Source organism: Tetrao urogallus (assembly GCF_951394365.1).
Source record: "Tetrao urogallus genome assembly, chromosome: 17".
NCBI lineage: Eukaryota > Metazoa > Chordata > Aves > Galliformes > Phasianidae > Tetrao > Tetrao urogallus.
The window spans coordinates 5480692-5500782 of NC_136830.1; the positions used below are offsets into that span (position 1 = coordinate 5480692).

The 20091-nt window shown below is 42.7% G+C and overlaps 1 protein-coding gene across 1 annotated transcript in view; it reads right to left on the reverse strand.

Annotated features, from left to right (window-relative positions):
* Positions 1-20091, reverse strand: part of KDM2B (lysine demethylase 2B) — a gene marked incomplete at both ends in the record, with an annotated part of 98890 nt that overhangs the window by 37790 nt on the left and 41009 nt on the right. The window contains 3 exon segments of the mRNA XM_079543910.1: positions 4651-5105; positions 11885-12011; positions 18308-18423. Of these exon segments, the coding sequence (XP_079400036.1) occupies positions 4651-5105; positions 11885-12011; positions 18308-18423 (698 nt within the window).

Here is a 20091-nt window from a genome sequence, read left to right on the forward strand (position 1 = left end):
AAGAACAGGGTAAGATTTCTTGGCAAGAAAAAGTAAGAACATATTTCAGTAGATATCATCTGTCTTGCACAAGAATCTGCTGCTGCTGCCAAGGAGTTGCGGATATTTGACAAACTCCGTTCTGCAAACTGAGTTTCTTCTGCCCTAATGGACTTCCACAGTGCCTTTGAAAGAAGAGCAGCATTTTTGCTTTGAAGTGGGGAAGGTCTGTGGCATTTTAAGAGGCCGATCTCACAGTCCTCTTCCCCAACAAGGGAATTATCATCCTGCTAGTAATGCAGGAAATGCTGTGTGCTGAAATCAGAGACTGCATACAGACAAGCAGCGCTGGCAGTGTTTAATGTGGGCTGCAGACTGCTCAGGTTTACCTGTCTGTGATGTGGGGTGCAAACTGAAGCAAGGAGCAAGGTGGTTACCTCTCTGTTCTCTTCTTCATGCCTAAGCCCACCCTGACTGCATCTTTAGCAGGCTGCCGTGCCATTTGGCAGCTACATATGAAGTGGAGAAGCCACACAAGGAAACTCTTTCAATCCCCAGGGTTACCATCTTAGAAATATTTATTCCTCATCCTATTTTTTTTTTTTCTTCCTCATCTGCTCACTGTAGGAACATGTGTGACACTTCAGCTGCTACTTCATTTTTGAGTTGAAATACAAGGAGCAAGCCATGCCACAGTTTCATACCTGAGCTTTAGGGCATGCATATATGGAACACAAGGTGCAACTGCAGGCTGTGTGTGCTTCCAACAGATAACACCAACAGCAGTGACGTGGCAGCAATGGCTGCAGAGCCTGCTGGTGCTCACCCTGCCAGCAGCTACACTGCCTTCTGTTCTCTGTGCGGTGTGGGTCAGCGGAGCACCCTCACATTTGCTGCACATACTCTCTCACACAGAGCCCAGCAGCAGACACTGGGATACAGACAATATTGCATCTCCTCTGCTGATTGTTCAGATGCCATCTGCTAGGGAGTGAACGCTGCTGTCAGTAATCGCTGCTTGGAAGCTGCTGAGAAGCTCCTTTAGTGGTGAACACCAGGCTCGTGGGATACAATTCCCATACAGCAGAGCTGCAGTCAACAACTATTTAATTCCTTGTTTGAGATGAAAGAAGAACCGACCTGCTCCCCAAGTGAGGCCCGTGCTGTGCTCTGCAAATGAGCCTCCCTTGCATTGCTGCACTCCATCGATCATGGTGATAAATGGGATCTCAATCTGCAGAGACATCAGCTGGACACTTCTGGACTGCTGTGTCCCCCCTAGATAGTCACAGTTAGTTAGGAGCTTAGACAACATGCAAGGAATTTACACAGGCTTAGATTAGTTTTCACTCTCCCTTCTCATAAGGAAAACAAATTACTTCACTACAGAGAGTCTCACCTACTTGACATTAAATACTGCATATAGCTGTAGCTGTATTTACCACACAGAGCAGTAATCCACTCACACATACTGCATCCTTGCTTCAGACAGGAAACCATGAATTCTCTGCAAGTTATCCTGATTCTGTGAAACTTTGCATTACTGAATAAAATGGTTTTCTTTCTCCAGTGAACTGCCCTTGTCTGTCTTCTGAAAACACCGAGTATCTATCCGAGGCACAAAGACTTCAATGTCAGAGAAAAAGTTCCTGAGTGTATTTCATTAAGAAATAAAACTACTACAATAAACATGGTTTTATTTTTTTCAAGAGCTGCAAACTTTCCAAGCAGAGCATGAACTTTCAGACATTCTGTCAGAGCATGTTCTTGCTGTGCGCCGGTTAAAAATAACTCTCAAGCGGGAGTACTAAAGGGCTGCTTTTTATAGGCTGCATTATTAATCCATCACATGCACGAAATTCAGGTTGCCCACAAAACAAACCTTGTGAATACAGCTGAATACAGGCATGGCACAAATGGTCTGCAAAGCTCTTTCTGCAGGATCTCTACCTCCATTCAGTTGCACCGATGACTGGTGCTCTGGGGATTCTTCAGAGCTGCAGAACAGATGCCAGGCTTCTGCTCACTCTATTGCTATTGCTAGCAGCAAAATCCCCATATTATTATCTGTTCAAGTTGGAAAGCTGGTAGCAAAGTAAAAGGAAATATGATTTTGTGGTCAAGGAGATAAAAATAATTCTGGAAAAATGGGCTGTATTTCTTCTTCTGTCATTATGTCTCTGTATGACACATAGAAAACCTTTTAAGTCAACACTTCACAGTGCCACCCCTCCGTCACACCTGGCTTGGGAACCAGGTGCTGAGGATCAGAACTTCTATCCTACAGAAACGTTAAGCAATTACAGTTTCAATGCCATTAAAACTATCTTTTGCAAGTATCACTCTTGAACAACACTAACTATTCCAAAATCACATCAGAGACACGTAAAAACGTATCCGAAATTATGGTCACTTAATCTTTTTGCAGCTCAGTTATCTACCTGTGAACCATGGCTAACAGCTCATCCATCACCACTTGTGAAGCAGATGACTGCTGCAGTGATGAGCACCACTGAGATCCCCATGGGAACATCGCTATCGCCGCGATCAGCCGAGGGTCTGAACAGCACAATGTTCCTCAACAGCAAGGACAGAACAAAATCAACAGCAGCTGCATTCTGCACAGCAAGCATCACAGGAACTCTGCAGGAGCCATTATGTTAGAGAGACGCTCAAGGAGCTGAAATGAGTCATTAGGCAACTTTTCCTTCGGTCAGCTCTACCCCGTGAAGGTAAAAGCATGTACTGACGTGGTTGGTTTTGTTGTCTTAACAGCCAACAAACCTAGTAAAACAAACCATGCAGTTCAAGTACCGTGTGGATGACAAGGAGACAGGAATTATTTACTACGCCATGTTAATGCTCACTCTCTGAAAACTGAGAGCTGCTATGTGGGACAGCTCTGTAAAAAGAGAGGTAAGACAAGAAAGTTCTTCAGCAGTTCAACTATTCAAGAGAACACTCATCAGTCAACAACCTTTCAAGAAGACTTGCTCTGACTAATCCATCCCAGCTCACCAGTGTTCGGGGTGATTCCAGAAAACACCATTCTGCAGCACGTATGATATTTAGATGTGGTCATGAGCTCTTTAACGAGCAGGGAGCCATAAAGATCCAGATGTTGGGCACATCCTGATGGTTACAGTGCGTGCTGGCACAGATTGGAGTTTAGATGCAGGCAATTTTCTGTGCAATTATCAAAGGAGATGGAACATCAAGATCAACAATTCTGCCAAGAGGCACAAAATCAACTGGCAGATGCCCACTTCATACCAATTAAAGCACAGCGGCACAGAAAGAGCACAAGGGTCTTAAGTGTCCACTCAAAGTTCTCCATCTCTGTAACCGTGAACCTGCTGCTCTGGGGAAGGCTAAGAAAGCACTGCTCCTACATGGCGTTTGAAATCAGATTCACATCTGGTATCTCACCATGTTCTAGTAAGAAGTCTTGCAGTGCAGTGCAGTTTGTCCTAACAGAGCACGCACAGTCGCACCTGAACATCCGCACCACGTATCACACGGCGCACCTCTCCCTGGGGTCTCAAGAAGGGGCAGTTTATTTTTAAGTGGAACTTGGTCCACACTTTAAACTTCAGGAAAAAAGTTCCTTCTGCAACGCAAACGCCTGCCTCCCCCTCAGACTGTGGCTTACACCGTTCTCACCTACAGAAAATATGTCGCTGAAGAGTCACATGACGCACAGTACACAGAAGCACCTCAAAACCAGTAATCCAAACACAGGACTACCTATTAATATTAATAGTTTCAAATCAGGCCCAATTTTCATGTTACTGAACCTATCTGTACTAGAGAAAGATTTTAGTTTTATTTAAGACCAAGCAAAACGAGTACGCTGGTCTCAACTTTAAAAATGTATTAATACACCTATTTCACATGACGTGAAAACAAGGTAGAGAAAAGCTAACCAGTTCATTCCAAGGAATGCTGCAGATCAGAGACAGAAGCAGCAAAGCTATGAGGCCTTCAGGTGAAACCTATCCCCATGTCTAATGAGGTACCTACCACCTCCTGTACACTAAAAATCTGAAGAGCAGATCTGTCACTAGTGGGCATTCACTCCTCATACCTTCTCCACACTGTACCACTACATTGTACCAAAGTAGAATAATTATCAACCTATAGAGGGCAATGGAGGAAAAGGAAATGAAATAGGTTAAAAAATAAAAAATAAAAAATGAAAAGGAATAAGAAATGCTAGAGGAAACATTTGACAATCTTCTGCACTAAAATCACATGCGTATGTATTGTATGTGTCAGTTATACACACTCCAGAAAAGAGACTCAAAAGGGAAGATTAAGACTATAAACATAAACAGACCGCTTGAGGTATAATATTTACACATGGGACATAAGTGCTAAACTGCAAAAGGATGTAAACTTTTGGTCCCTGAGCACAGCTGCAACAGTCAGAAATGGCTGCACTGCATCAATCAAATCAGGCTGCAACCAGCTGCCTCCCCAGTGCAAAGATGGCTTGTGTCACAGGCACAACTTCCCCCTCCATGGCATAGCAGGCTGATAGGAAGAGGTCACCATATACAAGCTTCTCTACTACTACCTCTCTACTGCAGACCTTTGCCTCCTGACCTCCTCCTATCTCCTGTGCCCACAGGACACAGTTTGTACAGATCAGAAAGCTATCACACTCACCTTCATGTCCTCCAGGAGAGCCTGCGGATCTTCAATGCCTTCTGGAACACACTTCTTGTTCTCTGGGAGAGATTCAAGCTTTTCCACCAGGGCTTTCAAACCCTTCAGTTCAAATTCTGTGAGATGAGTCCATTTGGTTGAAACTTCTGTAGCTGGAGACCCCGTTGGTGTTTTGGGATAATCCGTGGGGGTCGTTGATTTTGCACTGTCATCTGACTCATTAGACAAAGTTCTTTTTAGGTACCTCATTACTGTGGCTTTTTGTTTTCTCCCCGCACCCTCTTTTCCTTCTGAATGTGTGCTGTTGGGTGAGGAGGAGCCATCCACCAGGGATTTGGAGTTCTTATCCAAGCTGTCATCCTTTTCCTCCTGGATATGAGCATCACAAGATTCTTCATCCATGTCTAACCACGAATCTGATGAATAGCTGTCTATGCTGCGTTTTCTCTTTGCATCTGAAAGTTAGAAAAGGAATGCTGAATCTTTACCCAATATAATTTATAGTTTAATGCTTCTGTGACTGGGACTAGGAGATGCCTATTTAAAAGGGCACTGGATAATGCCAAGTCAGTATGCGACAGGAATGAGCTTTATTCAGCCTATTTTTCTGGGTTGATTTTTCATTTGTTTCATTTTTTTAATGCTGGCCTTTTTGGTTAAATCTGCTCAGTTTAAATGACTGGGAAACATTTGGGGGAAAAAATATACTTTCTTTAGCACTTCAATCTTCTGTGATTTCAATTGAGAATATGCAGAGTTCACATACAATTAATTTTTCTGGCAATCCAAAAGAGATCAGATTCAATAACCTTACAGCTTTAAAATAAAAGTTAGCAAATAAAGAGGAAAGGAAAAGTGATGGGAAAAAGCATGTTAAAATGCACTACAACATCTCCTTTAAAGCAGCTCTGCATAGCACAAACCCAATTTCTCAGTACTCTCTGTTTGCAAGCAACCATTGGTAAAACAAAAACTTCAATTTGTTACTGCACAAATACTCTTTGCTCTTCAGAGACAGAAGATTACAGTTGTGCTTTTTCTTTTTTGCAGACAAGTAGCCTAAACACACTGAGAAATGCAAGGACAGAGAGTCGCGTGATGTTGCTTCTCTAACTGCAGCCCCTGATACATTCTAGGTACTTTTTGAGAAAATTTAAACCCAAGTTTCTGATTCTCCAGAACTATTTATCTTAGTTTCATATTAAGTTTCCCCTAAAAATCCCCACTGTTACCCAACTGTATGCAATCGAGCCATGAAACCTAGGAAGGAAACTACTAGTGGCCAAGATTCTGGTCACAGCCAAATCCAGCTCCATGTGTAGTACAGGCAAACTTCCTCCCTGCATCCCTCCACTGAAACTTCACCATGAAGTAGCAAGAATGCAGTTTGTTTTGTGTGTTGAAGTGGTGGCATGCAAAACTCCAGCGCAGCTTCTCGTCTCTGCTCCATGCTAACATACCTCCATGCTTCTCTTGGAAAAATAAAACGGATTAGAAAGTATCTTAACCAGAACACTTCAGAAACACTAGGTTATCCAACTTCTATTTAATACTGCTTTTTCCTTTGTCCACAGAAGCCAGCACATTTATCCACCTCAAAGCTATATAATCAGCTTATGTCATTTTCCCATTTTACAGTTGAAGAAACAGATGCTTGGGAGAAAGAAGGATTTCTCATTGTCACACATCAAATCTAGGGCAAAATCAGGAATCAGAATCCAGTCCCTTGGGTGCAGCACTGGAGCCTGTTCTTAAGGCCATGCTGCCCTGGTGAACTATTTAGCAATTGACTGAAGCACGAAACCCCATTTAGGTGGGAGAAGACACCAGCAATAAAAAAGAAGCAGGAGAGAGCAGATACACATCCCTGTGCTGGTAGTACTAGTACAGTGCTATCAAATAAATTGGTGTAATTCTGTACAAAGAAAATTATGTTTCTGTCTTCCTGTGCTGTGGCTCTGCTGAACAGGAACTGATGGCTGTAACTGGGGCAAATCACGAGCACAGATAAGGCATAAGGAAAGAGAGGGAGATCACGTATGGAGCTGTGAATAATTTACTGCAAGTAATGCTCTGGTGCTAAGAGAAAACAGCCTTCAAGAGAGCTCCACTTTTTGTCTCTTGCTCTGATCTACTGAAACAAAAGGCAAGAGAAGAGCGGAGCATCACAGCATAGGAGGAACCATTCCCATCAGAAGCAGGCACACCAGGGCCAGCAGCTCAGCTGTGTCCGCTGCCACTGCTCCGCACAAACCAGGCACTGCTGCACCGCTACATCTGGGAATGGAGAGTCACTAAGAATGAACACACACAAATTAATCTAACCTCAAGATGAGCCATCATGAGACAAGTGCCCGTTTGCATGCCTGCCAGTTACGTGATGGCTGGCCTAACTCTACCCATGGGGCAGGGCTTGCTAATAACCTGAAGTGCAGCAGCCTGTTCTGCAGCACTGGAGGATTACAGTCCTGTTACACCATCAGATTAAGAGTGGACTGCTTTCAAGACACAACAACTGTCTGCTGCTGTTGCTAATTTAAAAACAAAAACAAAACAAAAACAAAACAAAAAACAAGGGAATCAATAATGGATGGATATCTTCACAATGAGGAAGGTTCAATTTTGTGTTTTCAAGTATTTTGTTATAATGCAACATGCCATGATTTTTATTTATTCATTTTAATGAATACAGTGTCTGATTCAGAGTTACTACGCTATACGAGTATGCCCTACATAAATGTAATCTGTACTTACTTTGTCAAGAAGTGCATTTTAAGCACTATACTATGAGAGCACCACTGGCTTGGAGGTTTTTTTTATAAAGCCTCTCCATGGAAAAGAGCTCCTAAGTGCAACTGTGGTTTCTTCCAAGCCAATGCCCCAGCCAACACCTGGTTAGAACTCCAGTTTCTCAGTGGTTGGCCAGTTCAGATTCCCATCCCACTGAGGCAGCCCTAAAGGCCTTCATCATTCCACAGTGCTAAGGAAATAAACCCAGGTTATACAACCTGCCCGTGGTATAACTCAGAAGAGCAGCAGCTGCCCAGGTTTGAACACAGGGCAGAGCTGGAAATGCCCTCTCCCCTCCCCCCGCCCCCCTGCAATTCAGTTCTCTGTGATGCTGGGCAAATCACTTAACTTTCTCCACGTGTTACAAGAGCATTGTACAAGGATAATTTTACAGTTTCTTTCCTTGCTGAAAAGTGACTTCTTGTATTACAGGACTTAGAAGATATGGAGTAGGTGAGGCGTAATTACAATATCTTTTGAACTCTTTACAGCAGACCAATATCTAATAACTACCTTGCTATTTCCAGTTTTGAACCCTGGCACAGCAGCTCCTATTGGTCTGCTAAAGACAGCAATAACATACTTGTTAGCAGGGAACCAAAACAACAGCAACCTGAGCATACCAGAACTGTACTGCATGGAACACTCCGCACAGAAATCACTCAATGTAGCCCAGTACTGTCCATCAATAAGTGAATCTATTCCGTCCCCTGAGAAGGAGAAAGTAAAGACATGGCTCCTTCACCATGCCAGAGAACAGATTTTCTTCATCCATCAGGCCTAACACACAGCTACAGCCATCCTGTTAAAATTTTAGCAATAGGGATCTTAAAAGCTGCAGGCGACAGAGAAAGCGTATTTCCGATAGCACAGTATCTTCTCCCAATTACTCTTTGTCAGCTCACTCTCAAGATCCATATCTCACTGAAGGTCAATTGTGCTTGAAAACATCCAGTACAGACTCATTCATGATAAGAGTAAAAATAATGAAGATATATCCCTCCTGAAACATTGCATGGCCAAATCCAGCTTGAAACCCAAATAGAATCCCTTTCTGACTTCAGCTGGCAGGATAAATGTTGCAGCTGAGAGGGGCAGGGAAAAGATAAAGGGGAGGGAAAGAGATGGTGTGCTTTTACAGCAATCTGTGATTTCTATCATGTCATCATTCCCCTGAGCGCCTGCCCTACAGTGGCAGAGATGAGAAGAACAGCTCTCCCTGCCTAGGAGGCAACTGCCTGAAATCTCATTCTGGGCCTGAAGAACAGGAAGGGAATCCTCAGTAGTCTTCTCCTCACTTAGAAGAGCAGGCATTTTCATTTGGGGAGTGGGAACACTCAGGGTTTTTGCCTCACCTGTAAGCACAGCTTGTTTGCTTGTTGTTTTCTGAAGTTTTGGGAGTCCAGACATTTAGAAAACAGAAATACAAAGAACAATAAAAACTGCTAGAGTAGCATACAACTATATTGACAGGGTATTACAACACAATCACAGTAATAGATTTTCTTGAGTAGGCAGTGTCTGGAAAGAGTCATTCGTGCCCAAGTACATAAATACTGTGCAATGAAAATGTAACGTGAAGAGTCTAAAGATATCCTTAAAACACAAGTGATTACAAACTCAGTTTCCTGTGTTCTCCAAAGATGTTCCCCATCACTGCAGTAAACTGTTTTTTTCAAACAAAAGAACTGAATCTCTACTGAACCTATGAAAAATCAGCACCTTGTGAATCCCAGAGACCATGGGCAGCATCCCGCGTGCCCTCTGCAGGATGTCATCAACTAGAAGTCATCGCTGATGCTCCTGAGATCCAGTAGGACTGCTCTATCAGAAGGTATATAAGAAAAGAAAGCAGAACAGCTCAAGGGTGGAATAAAAGAGAAATACTTCAGGAACCCAAAAGAAAAGTTAGTAAGTAGACATTTAGAACTAAGTGTGTCAACAAAGAAAAAAATTAACGGGGGAAAAATAAGAAACATTAGTAACACTATCATTCTTCAAGAGAAATTTCTGAAAAAGAATACAAGGATGTGGAGATTTTTTTCTGAAACCAAGGAGGACAGAAGACAATTAAATCTATCGAGGGGCCTGCAGGGAAGTTAAGTACTTTGTTCCATTTCTCTTTAAGGAGAATGACGGGAAATTCTTCGTCAAGGGATACTCTCTCATGGGAAATCAAGGCACTGCTTGAAGATAGAGAAATCTCTAAGGAAGAGATGAGCATTTAACAATTTAAGGACCTTAGCAGTTCTGAAGAAAAGTTTCTAAACCAAAGCAGCCAGTTTCTGGAGCACTGACTTCACTTAAATCTTCCATCCCACTGCGGATGCACAACAGTAAGACAGAGATATCACAGAACAAACAACTTAATTCAAGGATTAAAATTCACGGAGATTTACTCGAATCAAGAGGCTGGATGCTGAGATCAGTTAAAAGAAAGACAAGCAAGTATCTGGAACAGTATTACTCAAGCACAACAAACAACATATCTTTGTAAAGGTAAATAATGTACCTCTACTCCTGCAGAGAACTTGATAAATGCCAAACTGAAAGATCCAACAGATATAGTAGATCTGGGCTTTTGAACTGCAGTTCTCAGCTAAATAATTATTTTAAGGTTAAGGCTCTGCCAAGAAATAAAAAGCAAGTGTCTGACAAAGTATAAATCTGTCACTCCTGGGGAGAAAAACCCTGGATGTCAATGTCAGAGATTTTATCAGCATGCTAATACCTGAAGTCAAAAGATAGCAGGCAGGCAGATGAACCACATGCTGTCAGTGGATAGCACTTCAGTAAACTGGAAGAGGTGATCTGTTCAAGACAGCAACAACAGCCCAGGGCCTGGCACCAGCATCCCTGCAGTGGGGCCACACATCAGATCAGCCCAGCAGTCTCACTGATAACAAACATGTTGCGTTTTTGGGAGGGTTCATTTTCCGTCAGGTCACTGAACTGATTCAGCTCACAGGACAAGAGCCACAAAACCAGATTCTCATCTTATGAGAGCAGTGTGTTTCTTTTGTTAGCTTGAAATGGCCATAAAACCATGCTGAATTAACAGTGAAACAGTTGAGAATAGTGTCACTTTCCAGCAGGCCAACAACTGAAGGCTCACAGACAAGAAGATTGTCAGGTGACATTATTGTCACCAAATCATTTCCCAAATAGCTGGGGCTGACTTGATGCCTGCGCAGTTGAGACTTCGGTCTTGCAAAATAATCCTTTTCCATCCAGACACTGGACATCTATGGTTCCCAGTGAGCTTTTATATGATTGGAATATCTCCCAGTCAGTAACTGGATGGAGACACATTTCATGGGGATCACCAAATCATTATCAGTAATTACTGAGCTGGGCTTGAATTCACACTGGTGATTTAGCTGGAAAAGGTCCCATCTCAATATCCTGAACCATCCACTCTCCGTATCTAATTTGTTCTGAAATCACACCTCAGTGATCTGGCACCCCCACCTTGCCAACAGGAAGAGCCTCTTTCTGTGCCAATGGTTTTTACAACAGTAGGTTGGATCTTTATTTCCTAAGGAATGCAGTTACCAGAGTTTTGTCGTTGCCTTTTTTTCACATCGCTAATCCAAGAGGCCAATTTGTTCTTTGTTCAAGATGATCTTATACAAAAATTCCTCCACGTGGAGTTCCTCTTTTACTATCCCTTCACTCAGGGTCCCAAAAAGGGAGGTAGCAAGGTCCACAGACTCGTTCCAGTAAAAGGAAGGAGGAAAAAAGGGTAGTTCAGAAAAGCAACAACTGGAATTGCGCCACACTGATGCAAAGCTCGCACCAACACCAAGGCAATGCCCTCCTGCCCCAGGCACCCCCATCCATCTCTGCTGGGGTCCATTTTCAGCTGTTGTTTTAAAGGTTTCTGTGATCTCCTCATTCTTAGATTATAGATCATGTAGGTTTGTGTAGGTGTACGCTTGGTTTTGTTATTCTCTGCAACTAGAAGTCAGTCACCAAACAGAAAGAATTAAAGTCAAGATTAAAGAAAAGAAGCCAGGTTTAGTGACCAAACTGCATTCTGTAGAGGAGACATGCTATAAAAGGACTAAATATCCATCCTACCAGAGCACATTTGCAATGCACGCATTTCTGGCTACTAAGGTACTGTGCCAAACACAGCAGTAAATCCTCAACCATTTGGCAGATCATCTCAACACGAACAGTACTGAAACCAAGAAATAAATGCATCCAAAAATTATTTTCCTGGGATCTGCTTGCTAAGGAATGCTCAATAAAGACAAGAGTAAGTTGGTGCTTCATGAAAATGCTTAAGAGTCAAAACCTCCCCACCTCAAAACAAACAGTTTGTTAGAATTTCTACAAGTCTCCAATTTAATTTATGATCTTCTCCGTAGGAAACAAAGCAGTAACTAGCCTAGGGTGCCAGCATCGGTTTGAACACGCAGTCAAAGGATTCACTCACCAATTAACATTGATTCTTTCTGGTACTCTTTGCTGAGGTGGCAGCGCTGGGTCACACAGGACACGTATCTCTCCAGAACATACCAGCACATTTCATAGTAGAAAGGATAACGGAATTTGGCATGCACCTGAAAGCAAGAGCGAGACTGTCAGTCCACGAGGAAGGGAAGTTTGCAGCACAAGGGCCAGTCATCATTCTCCTCATGTTATCAAGAGCACAAACAGTGTGCAGGGGGAGGGGAGGGAGGGTGGGAGCCGCGTGAGCCGTACGCCTTCAGCATACAAAATGAGAGCCTGCCTGCCTGCCTGCCATGATAGCATCATTTCTTGGTTCAGTAATTTGTATCCTCCTGGGGTGGCGGGAGAGGAAAGGGTTTGCGTTCTTGTGAAATCATGGAAGTGATGGGTGGCCCCCACAGCATTATTTACCTACAGTATAAACATAGGGTGGTCACATACAGATGTCAGTTGCCAGAATTCAAGTTAAAACAGAAGCGCATTTTTTTCTTTTCCCAAGCACTATCAGATGATTTTTTATCAAAATGGCAGCATTACCTAAAATGACTCAAGCAGGAAATGCATCTTTTCTAATTATCGTCTTCCCAACAGTTTGATTAAACAAATGAACAAATTCTTAATTACTGGTAAATACACATTACAAGTAAAAATCTGGCTTGTGGTTTATGCTTAATATTTTGGTAGCAAGTTAACTTTTACCACAAACAAAACAGAAAGCAGGACTGTAACAAAAGACTGCCAAGCTGTGCACTTTTTCTTCCATCTTAGACCTGTTGTTCTCACAGAAAAAGCTTATTCTCCAACACTGTACATTTGGGAGATTATTTCAGATTAAGAAGAAAATTAAGAGGGTTTTGCAGCCTTCCCCTACAGTTTGCTGTTTGTGGGAGTCACTGCACCAAGGAAGAACCTAGGAAGCTCCTAAAATGCAACAACATACAGAAATTGCTTGCGATTTGTTAAAAATGGATGCCATGCATCTTGCACACTCTTGTACTTAACACTGCACACATCTTTCTCCTGGTGACACAGAAATCTGCATTTTGCAGGCCTGCACACATGCACTGCACAGGATTATAGGAACTGCTTTAAGACACATTAAGCACTTTAACAGCTCACCTAGCCAAGAGGCGTCTGCCCAGCTTTAATAAAAATGCAGGACTGCACTAGAAATACCGTTACCTTGAAGAGCCCATTTAAACAACCAAACAATACAGAGCACCACCTACATCACCCAAAAACCTGCAAAGTCAGAACAGATCCACTATCAGCAGCATCAGGCAGCTCAGGCTTGGCTCTGCACAGCAGGCACAGTCAGAGCATCTGCCTGGTGACAGGAGCACCCACCTGAGCATGCTGAAGGCTTACAAGAATGCCCATGCTTGAGAACCATTCTCAAGGTGGGTGAGGAACTTGCTGCTGTTCCCAGAGGAAACACAAACACTTTCAGCAATGAAACAAAATGTAATTAGGGGAAAACGCACTGTATTGTCCCCACTAAAGGTATCACAGTGCCAGATTTAAACACAACATGGCAATTCCCAGAAGTTAGGATTTCTTAAATCCAACACAAATGCAGCTGACAAATCTGAACTGCGTGTCGCTACGGGTCATGCATCCAGCAGAACTGCAACTCTTCCAGTGTTTCCCTGCACTGTTTTTGTTTTGTTACAAAACATACTGGAAACATAAAAAAGGAAAAGGAAAAACCAACAAGCATCCCCTTAAATGTGAGCATATTTAACCCCAGGGCCTTCTTGAAATAGAAAATCTTTCCTTCGGTTTAGTTATTTGTCACAAAGAAGAGACCCAGTCACTTATCACTACTACAGAACACAGGGGAAATTAGCCATGCTAAAATATATGCTAATAAAGGAACTCAAATTTTTCCAAGAGAGCACTGCAGGAAACGAAATTTGCGAAGAATTGACTTACAAAAACCAGGAAGCCGCCTTCCACCCCTCAGCCTTCAAAAGGTTTTCAGCCACATGCCTGGGAATATTAAAGACATCATTGCTCAACATTTGTTGACAGATTCTGAGCTTCACCAAATTTAGTTGTTACCAATGTTAATTCAATGTGAAAGACAAGGCAGTAATGCATGCAGTGCTCCCGTTATGTATATCAATCTTTAATATTCAATTTGAGTTCCTAATTGCTTCGCTATCAATGTTCCAACCCACAGCAAATCCCTCCATGCTTCTGTAATTCACCATTTGCTCAAGAAGGCTCTGCTTTCACAAACTTTCAGAAGAGCTGCCAGGTAAGGTGAGAGATGCTGTGCATAGACCTGCAGTGGCTTCTGCCATTACAGCAAGCCTAACTCTGCTTCAGAAATCATTTAAAATTTGCCTAGTGGAGAAGTAGAGAGGAGTACATTATTTATGACATCTCTGGACATTTATTAATTATAATGGATAAGAACTGTATTGCATATATGTCCACGCTTCCACCACTGTTGAGTTATGATCAAATGAACTCTGATTTTGGAGAAAAAAAGGAAGAAGTTCTGTGCTCAATTTAAAGTGTAGCAGCTGATATGGCCACTGCCTGAGGATCAGATCCCCCACCAGCATGGAGACCGAGTCCATCGTCTAATGGGCGTTTCCAGATCTAACTTCTATGATTAATAATTTACAATCCACTGAATATTTTCTCTAATTATTCCTCTGCAGTGAGAAAAATCATCTCTGGAGTATGATCCATTTCTTCAGTTCAAAGTGAAATAATTGTAGAGACTCGTATCGCCCTCCAAAACAAAACACTCCAAGCAAGCAAGGCACAGACTTTCCTTAAGAAACTATTTCCCTTCCACAATATCCATGAAGATGATTACAAACTCTATTTGTATTTCATCACTCCAATCAGAATCTTGGAAACCAATACATGATTATTTATAAGTTATGGTTATAACTTATGGTTATAATAAAGTTAGCAGATTAAGTTCCAGAAAACCAGATCAGCACAAACAACATCATCTGTGAGTGACCACCTTACGTGTATCTGCCCCTCTGCACACTCAAATCTTTTCAAGGTGTTACATTTAGATGAGTTGAGCCTCAGGTTGACACGTTCTCCCCCTTCAGCAACACAGAGCTGTGACATCCCTATGCCAAGCTGATGCATCTCAGCACGGCAGCCTGCTCTGCAGTACTCAAGCTGGTCTAGCAGAGAGCTAAACAGCTTGGCCTATTTGACTAGCTGTTAATTGGCCTCTAGGAAAGCCAGACTGCAAAATGAGAGTCTCTACAAACTGTAAGGCTGGAGAAGATTTGTTTACCTCAACTGCACATTAGGAGCTGTTTCCAACAATAGACATGTTTTTTATTACTCCTTAAAACTATTTTAAAATGGCTATAACCCTCTTAAGAAGTCTCCCAGGGATATGAGAAATTAAGCTAGAATAAGCATGACAAGTACATAAACCAGGCAATTTTATCAGGCTGTAAATCAGCATTACTGTTTCAACCATGTATTTATTCTTGTCGTAGCTGCTAAAACAATAACAACTACACCTAGCATAAAAATGACTCTGAATATCAGCAAAGATGATTAAGCATTATATAGTAGCAAGTTTAAACACAGTGAAACCTCCATAAAATTGCTCTGTGCCAAATGAAGAGGGGAAACACACCTGTATTACACTTTGATTTGAGTGTGGCGAATTACTTCGTCAACCACATCATGTAATTTACTTCTGTGCTGCACACAATGGAAAGATCAATACTGATGAGAAAGTCATTTGCAGTACGTTCACACTGCCAAATCTGTGTGAACTGCTTACTGTATGGAGCCTGCCATCCTAGCCTGTGCATGGGTAAAATTATTTGGACAAATAAAATTATTTGCACAAAGAAATCACAAAATTTGATTGGCAAAGCAAATAAAGCAAAACACACCAGAATTCTATTTTGAAAACATTTATCCTTTAAGATTCCTGCATGTTTTTTCTTGGATTTTTTTTTGGGGGGGAGGGGGGGGGGAGGAGGAGGTGTTATTTCCAAGTAACAGTACTGACGTTCCCATCTCTTATCAAACTTTAATTGCAAGGTTTATATGTTGTTACAGTCTTGAACTCTTATATTCTTCAGCTGTACACACAGGTTTGTTACAGTAAAGCTGCCTAAAAGCACAAGTCTGCAAACACAGGCACAGGATGCCCAATTCACACTGCTAGCACAACGCAGCACAAGAGCTGAAACAGTTGCTGTAAAGTTGGGGAAGTTCTGGGCTGTTGGCTTACATTGGCCTTTTTTGATACCCTGAAGTATTTTTTGAAAGGGAAAATTATAAAGAAAGACATTGGACTTTAAAGAAAATCAAACAAGTCAAGGTCTGATTTGGGATCTCCAAATGTTGCACTATCCCTTCACAAAAATCAGTGATAGGACATTTTTAAAGAGGCAAATATCACACTCTGAGAACCTTCCCATAGGATCAAGCTACCAGTGACTTTTCAAAGGCATTTCAGTTAACTGTCTGGCAGGTTCCTAAAGGTTACAGAAATACCTAACCATAATGGGGCAATCTGCCTCCTGCTATAAAAGATCTCTGGAGATCAAAGCTGCATCCAGTTTCCCCAGAAAGGCCTGACATGAAGCACTACTAACCAGTTCCAACTCCAGCAAAACGTGTGGCTTTGGGTTGCTAAGTCCAGTGAGAACAAGATGTCAGCTCTTCTACTACATCAGGAAGAAGAGCATTTGTTTGCCATCTCCCCCACAGACATGAATGGAAATAGTTTCTTTTCCCTTCAAGTTGCCAGTGCCAGTATCTTTCACGACAACAACGCACCTTCACTTTGAGGAGGTGCTGTACACGTACCCTGCACTGTTGGCTCTTATTTACAGACACTAAGAACCTTCCTGTGCCTGGCGCCTTCGTGTAGCCCCAGTCCACCTCTGGCCTCCTGCTCTTTCTCTGAAGGGCTACTACAGCTCAGCTCAGCTCCCTTCACTCTGCAAAAGAAGCTGGTGAGTCCTTTCTAGCTTCTGCTATCAGAACATTTTCTTGTTCAAGTCCCTTTACTCCCAGATACTTCACATTCCTGCCTTGGGAACATCTACTCAAAGCCAGGCTGAACTCTACTCTGTCCCTTATTTCCACTCCTGTTTTCCACTACATTCTTTCCGTTCTAGCTGCTCTGAATTTCAGCATTTACCTTTACCTGTCTTCCTCTAGGAATTAATTTTTCTACTTAAGATTCCTTCTTCCCATTAAAATCACTCTAGGGAACCAAACACTTCCAGCACTGCTTTGTGATGTGAAGATTACCAGGCCTTGCCACCTCCTGCGAAATCAGGGAGCAGCCCCTTCCCAACACAACACTGGCAGAGAGGCTGGCAACAGTCTTCCATGCACTGAGCTAGAGATGCACTCCTGAACAATGTTGGTGTCTCAGACGAAGGCATTCTCACACAAAGGAAGATGATCTGGGGCAAAAAGCCCACTTGGAGCCAGAATTGTGCCTTCTTGTAGAGGTGAACACTGAACACTACTGATGTATGATTTTAAGACTTCCTAGTGATGAAGCACTGCAGCTTCCTGCTGTTTTGCAGCCCATTCTCCATGAGCACTTCACCTAGCACATGTGCCAGTGGTTTATCAGCACCATTGCAATAGCCAGCTACAGAAAGCCTCTATCTAAATTTGCATCACACTGCTCTGATTGCCTTGCACAGTTTAGTTAACAGCCTAGTAAAGTAGTGGCACTTCCTTTGGATTCTGATACTTTATGAAATTCAGCCAGGAACTGAAGTTTATCAATGAACAGCATCACTTTCACTCCCAACACAGAGGCTGCACGGTCACCTCCTCCAGGACGCCGGACCCTTTCTAGAGGCAGATGCTACACCCAGATGAACATCACAACCTTCAGTCTCATGTCTCAACCCAGCCTCTGTCCCATGACATTTTGCACTATATTGAGTGACTGTAAAACAAAATCCTACTAAGCACAGAAAATGCTGTTTCATAAGCAGCCTCTCTGCAGCTTTCTCAGTTCAGCTGTGGACAGCAAAACCATCTCAGACCCATTAGGTCTCCATTCTTAGATGTCTTCTGCCAGTGTGCAAAGACAAACAATCAGCAGGGGATTACCAGAAGTACAGGCACAAAGGTCTGTGGTGGCAATAGGCTTCTGTGCAAAAGGGGATGTGTTTAAAAAGTTCAATGGGCAAACAGACGATACAGAACGGACGTGTCTGTAGGAAGCAGGGGAAAAACAGATGAGTAAATGCCACTAAAAATAGCCAGCATCTGAAAGTCTCATTATTTCATGTTTACCTCTCAATCAATCTGACATGGAGATCCCACCAGCTCTAGTTTCTCAGAAAGGAATACAAGATAGAGACAGATCACAGTGACAAAGAACTGTTCAGTTAAAAAGAGAATCGAGCATCCTTACCCTTGTTCTGTCCTCAATTTCATAGATGCGAAGCTGCATGGGAACATTAAAGCTATGCAGGATATTTCCACCAAACACCAGAGAATCTACTGGAGTATAAACCGCATGTATCCACCCTAGAGAGGGAAAGCAAAGAGCTGAGAATGCCTCGTGCTATGTAGTATTACAGAGCAATTTATCATCACATTTTAGCAACCCCATAAACCCCATTCTGTGGGGGATGAGAGGTTAAAGCTGTGACACGTTAAATGGCACCAAGACTAATAATAGCAGAAGGCAGCATCTTATGATGTACATACAGTCTCACAACCCTCTGTATATTGAGCACTATTAATCCACAGAACAGTTACAGTGTTTACTGAGAACACGCAAGCTTGTGACTCAACCACATCCATGACTAAGAAGTAAATTCAGTCTGCTCTACATTCTTGGCTCTTAGACAATCTTCTGGCACCTCCAGAAGGGTTGCAAATCATGTTAGCAGTGGTGGTGGGCTAGGGCTAGAACTGGACTGAGTCACATTCAATTTGTTTCACTTCAGCACCAGAGCACACATCCTCAGATATCAACAATTTCAAGTTATTACCAGTCCTCCTTCAGAGGTGAAAGTTTCATTTCCTATTATCAACTTCCTGAAGCAACCGAAAATCTCTCAGTTTCCAGTTAAGAGACTTAACATTTCTAGTACTCAATCTGATGAAATTGCCCTGGTCCCATCCTGGAAGGGACCAAATTCACTTTTCCCAGGCTCCAAAGCGAGGGAAGAATTTTCTACCACAACAAAAATCCAGGCACAGCAATTCAGGCAGCCATACACAAGCTCTTCTGATTCTGCATTGTTTGCTTGGGATGTCAGGAGCTGAGGGTCTGGCTATGCAAGACTGTAGCCTCTGATCTCTGCAGTGAAAAAAGAATTGATTCTGCTAATGATCTGGGAACCACAGAGACCAGATACTACATTTTTTCCCCTTTTTAATGAAAAGCATTACAATTTATAAACCAGCAGATAGCAAAGCAACACAGAGGGCAGTCAATTTTCTTCTAACTGTGCAGTACTTTCTATTAAAGCCATGGCAGCTTCCCTCCTCTTCAAGACCAGTGAGAGAACAGGGAAATGCCATTCAGCATACAGGGTTCTTCAGCCAGCAGCCACAAAAGCCATCTTCTGCTACAATCCTTAAGCCATAAGGGCCAGCCGAGCTACATCCCAGAAGTCCTTGAGCTACAGCAGATGGCAGAGGCAGGGCTTTCATTTAAGGGCATATCAGTAGGAGTCAGGCAGGAAAAGAAATCAACGCAGGAATTTTTTCCCTGCAAACACCATTCTGCATGCATTTTTCTGAATTTCAAAATCACAGAAAGGCTGAGGTTGGCCAGGACCTCTGGAGGTCATCTGCTCCACCCCCCGCCTGAGCCAGGCCACCTGCAGCTGCATGGGACCACATCCAGGCAGCTTTTGAGTATCTCAAGGGACAGAGATACACCACAGCCCCTCTTGGCCACCTGTGCCAGTGCTCAGTCAATTTACAATGATAAACGTGATGCACAGAAAAACACAGGTGGCTTGTAGCTGTGGCACCTCAGGTATTACCACATCTGTCCTGCTCCAGTTAGCCTAATTACAGAGTCCCCTGCTACCATTCAGCATGTTTGAAAATTAAGAATAACCAACTAGAGAGGATTTTTTTTTCCCTTCCTTTAAGGGTAATTCAGCAACCATAGAAAAAAAAACTTCAGCTAAAGCAATTCATCCCCTCACATGAAATACATCAGTCTGCACTAAG